This window comes from Vigna angularis, chromosome 7 (genome assembly GCF_016808095.1).
Source record: "Vigna angularis cultivar LongXiaoDou No.4 chromosome 7, ASM1680809v1, whole genome shotgun sequence".
Taxonomy (NCBI): domain Eukaryota; kingdom Viridiplantae; phylum Streptophyta; class Magnoliopsida; order Fabales; family Fabaceae; genus Vigna; species Vigna angularis.
The window spans coordinates 31,478,908-31,488,886 of NC_068976.1; the positions used below are offsets into that span (position 1 = coordinate 31,478,908).

The following is a 9,979-nucleotide window of genomic DNA, read 5'->3' on the forward strand; positions in this document are numbered from 1 at the left end:
GAGAAGCTCGCGTTTTGTGTGTCGATAGTCAGAGCGGTTCTCTTTGAGTTGGCAAGGTGGTCATCCTCCGGTTCGTCTATCGAAGGAAGATTTTAATCTGCGCTGTTCTGGTTTGTTTGTCGAAGGGAAGTTTTTATCATTCTTTTTATTCACTCTATTGTAAATCTTTAAACTAATTTTTAGTGAAAACGTTAATCACTTTTTTTTATAGTGATTAACAACTGGACGTAGATTCTTTTGAATCGAACCAAGATAAAAATTCTGTGTTGAATTTTCTTACTCTCTATACTCTTTACATTTTACGCATATCCATTGTTTGATAAATTTTCTCTAAGAAAATTGATTTTCTAAAACTGACCATCTTAAAACGAGTTTGACGGAACACGCTTTCCGCTATCATAATTTATTCTGCTGCACGACCTTATAACTGTACCGATTGTTCCAACAATATATGTATCTAGCTGGTTTAACGTACAATGCTAGTTATACGTTAATTAATTCACTTAACTGGTATTTATACTTATAATATTAAGGTCTATTTTAATATAATTTAGTACACTATCCAACAGTACCTTACGTTTATAACTTATAATCCTATCATGTATCCATACCCTAAAATTTTAAATTCCACAAATCAATAACAAGTAATAGTTGGAACTGCATCGAACCTGTTTATAAAATTGAATTTCACTTAAAACAACCACGAATCGCTATACCATAAAACAATAACAAGTAGTATTTGTTCATCATATGAATTATGAAATCATGATCAGCCCTATACTAGACATAATGTATGTCAATTCCACACAGACTAATAACCAAAAATACTATCATGTGGAAATTCTAATACCTACTTCAGAACACCAACCAAGAACTCATACACCATAAAGATTTGTCTTTTCTTCACCACTTATCTTCGTTAAACTCTTTTTGAATTTACAATTCCCAGTCTGCACATTTTTAACTTGATCCACTTCTGATATATAATCGTTTGTTCTCCTTAAATTCAACACTTCTTCTTAAAACCATAACCACCCAAAATCGAATTGAAACAATCAAACCTCCCTTATGATCACACCTCAAATCTATGAAAGAACAACAACATCTCTTCTTTCCTTACAATTATCAAACATCTTAGCCTATGCTCAAACCTTTCTTCTGTGTGAACTACTAATCTTAAAACATCCAACTAAACTTGACTCTGAATCATTCACTTGCTGAGAAAACATGACCATCTCCCTCCAATTATTCACTTAACTTAAGATCCTTAAAATACTTCATTCTTCTTCAAAAACCTTATGTTCTCTCAACTTGAAAATTATGTCTTATAATAATTTCTTCTTAACTCTACTCTATGCCTTATCTAACTGCTTCTCGAAATCTTCTTCTTTACTTCCTTTCTTGATACTTATTCCTCTTAGTCCACTTTAGAATTTCCTATTCCTTTCTTAACTTAAACTTTAGGCCATCGACCACTTTCTTATTCAGATTCCAACCATCACTGATACATCGATTCATGTTACCAATCTCACACAATGCCACTCTGTTTCTCACCAACACTTCCCTCTCTTCTGACTTCTAACGTTACTGATATACTAAACCAAACTGATTTCTCAAACCTTTCTACATTCATGCTTATCCAAAGCTTCTCTTAATCTAGCCTTTGAACTCAACCCATTTTTGTGAAACATACGATATATGACCTTCTGACTTTGTTCTTGAAAACTTCTTCACCTAAAACATTACTTCTAAACTCCAATATCTTCACTCATCCTTTGAAGCCTAATTTTTTTTTAAGTCTTCTAATTCCTTATCTTCGAGGCAAGAATTTGTCTCAAAGGCTTAAACCAATTCTAATAAAGGTATACAACTCAAATTGTCCTTAAATCTGCATCCCTCTACAACTATAGAGCACAATACGCTACCACAAAGGCAAGAAGAAGACAAAGATTTCTAAATACAACCACACTGGAACCACAACTCTATCTTTCTGCAAACCTTCAGAATTAAGAAAGGAAAATCATCTCTGGTAAAAGTCATGAGTAGTTAAACACAATACTCTACTATCTAGACTTGGAGAAAATGGTAAATTATACCATTTAGACTCAATTCTTCACAAAGAAGACACGACAGACCCACAACACAGAGGTCATCCTAAGGACGAACTGCTCTGATACCATTAATGTAACATCCCCAAAATCTCACACTTGAAATTTCATAGTTTATATATTGTAACATTACATTTACGGTAACATCCCGTAATCTCCCCCTTTAAAAATTTATAGTTGATATATGTTTATACATGTTGTAAACTCATATAAAAAAAATTCTAATTATAACTTGAGTTCTTCTACTTTATTCTTCTATCTTTCCCTTCCTTGGCACTGAGTCAAACGATATTCCTTCATCTGCTCCCGTATAACGAATTATACGATCATCGCACATACCCAAACACAAACACAAACAAGTAGGATGAGCTAGATATAAAAAACATGTTATACAACCTCACACGACATACAAAAGTCACTCAAACATGGTAAAATACATCACAAGACTTGTTACTTTATAAACCGACTCGTCCGGACTAGAATGATAGTCGAGCTATGGCGGGTCTTGCACTCGTGGTGGCTTACGAAACTTGGGCTCCCCTACCCTACCACACTCACGAGGTTAGTCCGTTATCACTCACCTTGGCCCATACTGGAAGCACCCAAGACTAGGACCTCCTGCTACTCCTCACCACATGGTTCAATCTCCTCTACATGAGAAGAAAGACCATTGGAGTTTCAGTATGACCCCCAAGACTGAGCTCCTATTTTCATTCTAAACACTACTAGGGCACCACCATGTATCCTCTCCTTGAGGATCATGGAATTACGTCCATGAACCATACTGTCACTTTGAAACTTAACCCAAGACATGAATAATCAGATACTATCATATTATCACAGTGAATCCAACATATCTCATACATTCACATACTTCCCACATAAATCACATCATTATAGTTTACAACCATGTTCAGATGCATAAATTCAAATGCAATAAAATCCAATCATCGCAGAAATCATACAAACTGAATATATCACAAAATAAATTAACAATTCTAAAATATCACAATAAATGGTCACCGGAGAAGAATCAAATGTTTGACGAATCAAACTCACTATAAACGCCAATACATATGACTAGTCACAACTTACTGGATTGGATCAAGGCTGCTCTATGATCAGGCATGTACCAACTCCGGTTTTTAAGATTCCTCTATCCTACTATCACAATTATAATTCATAATTCCATATCTACCACAATAACATTAATCCATCAGACATTTTCATTCCAATGAGATATATTGCATAATAATTTAACAGTACTCAATCTGTACAACAAGATTTAAGTTAAAAACTTATCGAGTAGACTTTGAGGAAAGAGAGGTGCGTCACAATGGATAACTTAAGTACCAACTAGTTTTTAACAAATTTCTTATTTACAGCTTCAAAACAACAACATATAATATTAATACCGAATTTCAATATAGATAGACATACACTAAGCATTAACAGTATTCACACAGAATTTCAAGATATGAATAGTAATAAAACAATACTAAATCATAATATAAAAGCATAGAAAGGTTAGCTCCCCTACCTCTATTCCAGACTTCTCTTGCTCCGAATTTGTTTTCCTCGAAAACCCTCTAGAGGCTCTACTCTTCTTGCAACTAAAAATTTCTTCCTAACTCTTTCTTCTCTATTTCTCAAGGTTTCTCACTTGATTCTTCCTCTCTTTGTGCAAAATAGCCTCACCTTTCATGGCTATTTATAGTCCAAAAATTTTACTATTCATCACTTTTTTAATAATATTATTATTTTTTTATTAATTTCTTAATTTCCACTTAAATAATGGATTCCTCAATTATGCCTTCAAATATGAATGCTTTCTCTATTATCAATATTTTAAATTTTATTTTACTTTTTTTTTATAAAAAGGTAGAAAAGAGTTTGAACCCATCATTAAAATTTTCTAACAATTAAGCTACCAAAATTTCTTATTTAACTTTCTACATTTTATAAACTTATTATATTTTTCATTCACAAAAAAATTTATTACTACTAGTAATAAAATTGTTACTATTAAGGTAATTATTTTTTATGGGTCTTACATATAGTCCGTTTTTTTGTGTTATATTATTTTTTATTATTAAGTAAAATTTAAATGAGAGTTGTTAAACGATGAAAGCATTATTTTTCATTTTAGAAAATTTCTCGTTTGATCATTTTTCAGTTAGGTTTATTTGGTAGTTAAAATCTGTTAAAAACATTTCTAAGCTGGTATTTGACGACTCGAAAAATCTATATATCATAAGAGTAATAGTATTAGGAAATATATTAAAAAAAATAAGAAATATTTTTTCAATCAGGATTTGTCTATCATTAAAGTAAATTAAATTAAAGACTAATCAATCAGAAAAGGTCAGCTCTTCCAACTGAAAGCAATGAAAAATGATTAACATGAGGGTTACACTATCGTTTTGAGTCTTGGAATGGTCTTATGTAAATTGATGTGACATCTGACTAACTAACATGTGATTATCCATTTGTAATAAGATAAGATGTAACGTGTCCTGAATAAGATAAAGTATTTAAGCCATGAGTTTTTTCTACTTAGGAGACTAATATCATGAAATTAACTCTCCTCTGATGGTAACTTTTATTGTTGGGATTCAAAAACCTAGTAAAACTTCTCTTCTTTCGATTACTTGTTTTTTGGTTTTCTTTTTTATTTGCTCCCTAGAACTCTTTCTTCGGTATTTGTTCGCCTTGACGAGTATATGTAAAATGTACTCCATATTAAAGTTAGTTTCCAGATAATTTTAATGTACTAAGAGTTAAATATGATTTTGGTTCCTTAACTTTTAGCGAAAATTGGAATTAGTTCCTCTTCAAAACTTTGGCCTAATTTAGTCCCCAAACTTTAGAAATGTGTGAATTTAGTCCTTTTAACTAAATTTTATTTGGTTTATTTGATGTTTCAAGTGCGTTTCATGATAGTATTTGGGTTGTTTACACCATTTGACACATTTTTGCTTCAATGTTCACTGAGAAATGCGTTTGAAACATTAAATAAAGTTAAAAAAATTTGGCTAAAAGGACTAAATTCACATATTTTTAAAGTTTGGGGACTAAATTAGTCCAAAGTTTTGAAGAGGGACTAATTCCAATTTTCGCTGAAAGTTAAGGGACCAAAAACATATTTAACCCAATGTACTAAATGTGGTAATAATGTTTCACCTATCTTTATTGATTTTTATACTTGTTTTAATGGGTAAGGGACCTGTATGGATTTTAAGAAAGTCTAGTTGCATTTAATCTCCTTTAATTTAACATAGAGTATAGCTATCAATTTGACCAATTCTAGACAACTTGCTTAGACCCAGATAGGTTGGGATAAAAAAATTTTACGTAGTAAAAAAGCCTAGGATAAACCATCTACAAAAGCTTATAGGCCACAATTAGTCTATAGAATTTTTTTCAAACATGAAAAAAATATTAAATCTTTTAAATATATTATTGACCTACAAGCATCAATCAATATATAAATCAAAACTTGACATTCTAGTTATGCTTGCTATCTCAATATTCTACGTGAACTCATTCATTTCAACTTTTATCTTAGGTCAACCTATCTCAACCTTCTAATTAGGTCAAACAGTTATGACCTTCGATCCAAATTGGACTGTCTCCATCTTCAATCTAGGACGATCCATCTCGATCATTTTCTCGAGTCGACCTGTCACGACATTCGGTTTGATTGGCTTGTCTCGAATTTTGGTCTGGGATGATTAGTCTCGACATTCAATCAGAGATGACTGGTCTCGACCTTTGACCTAAGACAACTCGTCTCAACCTTCGGTTTGGGATGACCCGTCTTGACCTTTGATCCGAGATAATTTGTCTCAACTTTCGGCCTGAGACAACATGTCTCAACCTTCAGCCCAAGCCTATAAGTCTCAGACTTCGACCCAACCCGACTTGTCCAAGATGGGTCGTGTCAGCCTTTAACCCAGGCTGGCTAGTCTCAGCCTTCAGCTTGGGCCTACTCATCTCGACTTTGGACTTGAGACAACGACTTGTCTCAACCTTCAATTTAGGGGAAGGTCCATCTCAACCATCAGTACAGGGTGACTTGTCTTGGCCTTAAGCTCAAGATGACCCTTCTTGACATTCTGGGACTGTCTATTACAACCTTTGACTTGGGACGGTCCGTCTTGACCTTCAGTCATGCCATCTTAACCTTTAGCTTGGGACATCTTGTCATGACCTTTGCCCTAGGACAACCCATTGCAACCTTAAACCTGGGTTGGTCCGTCCCGTCCTTCAGCCTACAATGGCTTGTCTTGACCTTTGGTTTGGTGATCTCGTCTTGACCTTTGGCTTAACAGACTCGACAAGACATTCGTCCCAGCCTGGCTTGACAATAACTATTGCCTTCAACCTTCAATTTGAGCTAACTTGGCTCGAACTTTACTTCAGGTTGATTTAAATCGGCCTTCGAGAAGTAACAATTCAACTCGACCTTCAATCTAAATTGAAAGTGTTGTTTTTAAGAATTAATTAAAGTCTTGTAGGTCTGGATAATTGTCCTTATGATTAAATATCATTTGCAACTATGTCTAATTAAGAGCATAGTATAAGAATTTTACTATCATCCCAAGTAGTTTGAGACTTCTTTTATTTAATCAAAATTTTGAATAGTTCCATAATCAAATAACATAACATTCCCCATTAGTAATTTTATTCTTAGGATTCGACAATAACCAAACTTGGCCCTTAGTGAAACAAGGTATTTACATTCCTTAGTTTTTGCAACCAACTTCGTTCTCTCTTTCTAGAAAATGTGCACATTAGTCATGCATCTAAACAGGTTTAACTTTCAAATGAGTGTAAAGTGCATTTCTTCTATATCATATTTACTCCAAAATCTTTCAACTCACATGTTTTTGATGGTGAGAAATTCATCAAAACTACTGCTGTTTTCGCAGTTACTGATTTTCACCCAAAATTATTTTAGTAGTTTGGCTTGAGTCAACAAGCATCTTTCTCTTTAGCTTGAGGCTATACCTGAATATCATGAATTTGAGGATGAGTTTTAATTTGATTAATTCTATTTGAATTGCTTTGAAGCAGCTATTTATAATCCTGAAATGCCGGTTGATATGGTGCCATTTCATGTTATGTGACCAATTCTTGCTAAGACACATAAACACTTATTATTTAAGCATTAGTTCAGTTGTCATTTTCTTCTTTCGTCTATTTTCATAAACAAACCTTTGACTTTTGTTAGACAGAGTTTGCACGTATGATTAACCAAAATATAAATCCACGAGTGTTGCATAATCACCAATTTTTTCCAACCACCATCTAAATGCTATTCATTCTTAATGCGAATACAAGAAAATTATGACTCGTTGGTATGATAAACTACCCAGCACAACAATAGGACAATGCATGATATTGCTTCTGTTATATGTTTCATTAGGCTTGAATGTCTTAAAAATTTAAGTGTACAACAAAACAATATTTGCTAGTTATACACCCATTAAAATCACTTATACTACATAAAAAATTATCATTGGTATTTATTAGTTGCAATTTGCGTTCAATAAAAGTAATTCTTATCTACGCAGCTCAAGGAAAATGTGTCATCCTCTGTTTATGGCAGAATCAGGAAATGGAGTAACCTTGTAATGCATGAAAAATATAAATATGAAATGTGATTTCTTGATTGATTAATTAGTAAGGTAATATGTTTCATGACAAGCCATACTAATAAAGATGATTCCAAGTTTCAGAATTTGCACAATTTTCTTCTTACTTTGTAAATACTAAATATCTTATTATTTCATCAGAAGATATATATTCTTGCAGCCACATAACCCAGAAAAAGAAAAGGAACATGAGACCTTTGTATCTTGTTCATCAGTAAAAGTAACCTCAAGCCTGTCCAATAAAAGTTATAAGAACTTCACAGTTGAAAGTATCTTATGTTAGGCAGAGAGGTTAGCCTTTTAGCTTTTTCGTTACTTCAGCAATGTATTTACCCTGGTAAAAGGCCTGCTGCAGTTCTAGTTCAGTAGGTTGACGAGATCCATCTCCTGCAAAAGTTCCAGCCCCAAAAGCAGAGCCTCCTTTAACTTCATCCATCTCAAACATGCCTCTTCCAAAAGTATATCCAAGAGGAACAAAAAGCATACCATGATGAGCTAATTGAGTTATTGCTGTCAATCTGCAAACACAACATAAACAATAAACTGAAGTAAACTAAAATCAGGGTAACAACAGAAATAATGAGATTTATTGATGCATATAATTCATGCTAGTATTGAGGGAAGGTGTAGACAGTCATGCAAATTGAAAAGTAATACAACTCCTTGTTCTAATGTATGATCAATAGTTGCATAGAGGATGGAACCAATTCACTAACATTAAGGCTATTTCTTTAATAGAAAGAGGCTATTTTCTTTTCTATTCATGTGAGAAGAACCAAATGAAACATTTTGAGGCATTGTGAAGGGGATACTTACGCTGACAGTTCTTGGCCTCCACCATAAAAACCAGTACTCCAGAAGATTCCAGCAGGTTTGCCAGCCAGTGCTTGAGATGCCCATAACCCACCAGTGGCATCAAAGAAGGCCTTGAGCTGGCTTGGCATCATGCCAAAACGAGAAGGAAAACCAAATATCAAACCATCAGCCTCTACAAGTTGTTCTGGCCTTATGTCTGGTACATCATTTGGTTTAGAAGGGGCTTTCAACTTTTCCAATATTAGGTCAGAAAGCATCTCAGGTACCTGTTTTCACAAACCAAAAACAAACTATCAACTGAAATTGAAGGGATCAAATTGAAAAAATTGCAAACTCAAAACTGAAATTGCTGCCATTAGAGATTCGTTTTCAAGATTTCCATAACAGATAACCAAAACCACAATTTAGCATCAGGGGACCTGTCATCCAAAACAGAAACTTGCACATTATAACTGATAGAAAGAATTACCCGCCAGAGTGTTGCTTCAACACCTTCAACTGCAGAAGCCCCTCTTAGCACTTCTCTTGCCATGGTGTCCACATGTCCATACAAAGAGTAATACCTACAGAGATTGATGCAACACCTCAAGGTCATCAAACTATAAAATTGAAGAGTATGATTGATGAATGTTTCAGCTAGAATATGAATGATAAAAGAATTCAACTAAAGTAGCAGTTGAAAATATCCTTACACAATGTAGACCTTAGTGACAGCCATTTTTTATCTGTTAGCGTTTGATCAGCTTTAGAAAAATGGGGTGTGCTCCAGGATAAAGGGATAAACAACTAGCAAATTGAGCAATGGAATTCCAAGGTGTGATTATTTCAGAAGAAAGAAGAATAGAAAGATGAAATCATCTGAAATTCATTATCTACAAAAAATTTAGGCAAGGTTATGGTATGGACAGTACAAGCCACAGAAACCTATGAATTGAATTGAGATGATGGAACAGAGAGGCGTGTATTGAAACCTGACAAAGAAAGTGACATCAAATATATCAAATATTTAAATAAATATAAAATGCACTAAAACTTTTTGCAATCGCCTTTATGAGGCGCATAATCTTTTCAAATTTAATCTATTTCATTGTCGTTTATTATCATTTTCTGTAACATTATATAAAAAAATACATCATTATTATTTTCTTTAGTGTGTATATTATCAAAATTATTATTTCTTGATCAATACAAAATTAATTTATTATTTAATTAAGTAATTGAATAACCTTTGTTTAATTTTAAACAATAAATTAATAATTTTTACTTAATTTTTTAATGTCTTTTTTATAAAATTGTATATAGTTTTATACTACGTTATTTTAATATATTTTAACATTGTTTTTGTAAAATTATATATTTCTGTAATTCTACTATTTTAATGTGATAAAAATATAA

At 33.0% G+C, this 9,979-nt stretch overlaps 1 protein-coding gene across 1 annotated transcript; it reads right to left on the bottom strand.

Annotated features, from left to right (window-relative positions):
- Window positions 1-7,867: 7,867 nt before the first annotated feature.
- Window positions 7,868-9,561, bottom strand: LOC108344859 (probable NAD(P)H dehydrogenase (quinone) FQR1-like 3). Its single transcript, XM_017583378.2, has 4 exons — window positions 9,277-9,561; window positions 9,054-9,147; window positions 8,585-8,850; window positions 7,868-8,286 (listed from the first exon to the last, which is right to left on the bottom strand). The coding sequence occupies exons 1-4, from the start codon at window positions 9,300-9,302 to the stop codon at window positions 8,061-8,063; spliced, it is 612 nt and encodes a 203-aa protein (XP_017438867.1). The 5' UTR covers window positions 9,303-9,561; the 3' UTR covers window positions 7,868-8,060.
- Window positions 9,562-9,979: the final 418 nt, after the last annotated feature.

Excerpts from the sequence above, each read along its gene's own strand:
- LOC108344859 (XM_017583378.2), bottom strand. The coding sequence starts at position 9,302 with ATGGCTGTCACTAAGGTCTACATTGT. Across the intron at positions 9,148-9,276 it reads GTCACTAAGGTCTACATTGT|GTATTACTCTTTGTATGGAC; the intron begins GTAAGGATATTT and ends CAATCTCTGTAG. Across the intron at positions 8,851-9,053 it reads TTGAAGCAACACTCTGGCGG|GTACCTGAGATGCTTTCTGA; the intron begins GTAATTCTTTCT and ends TTGTGAAAACAG.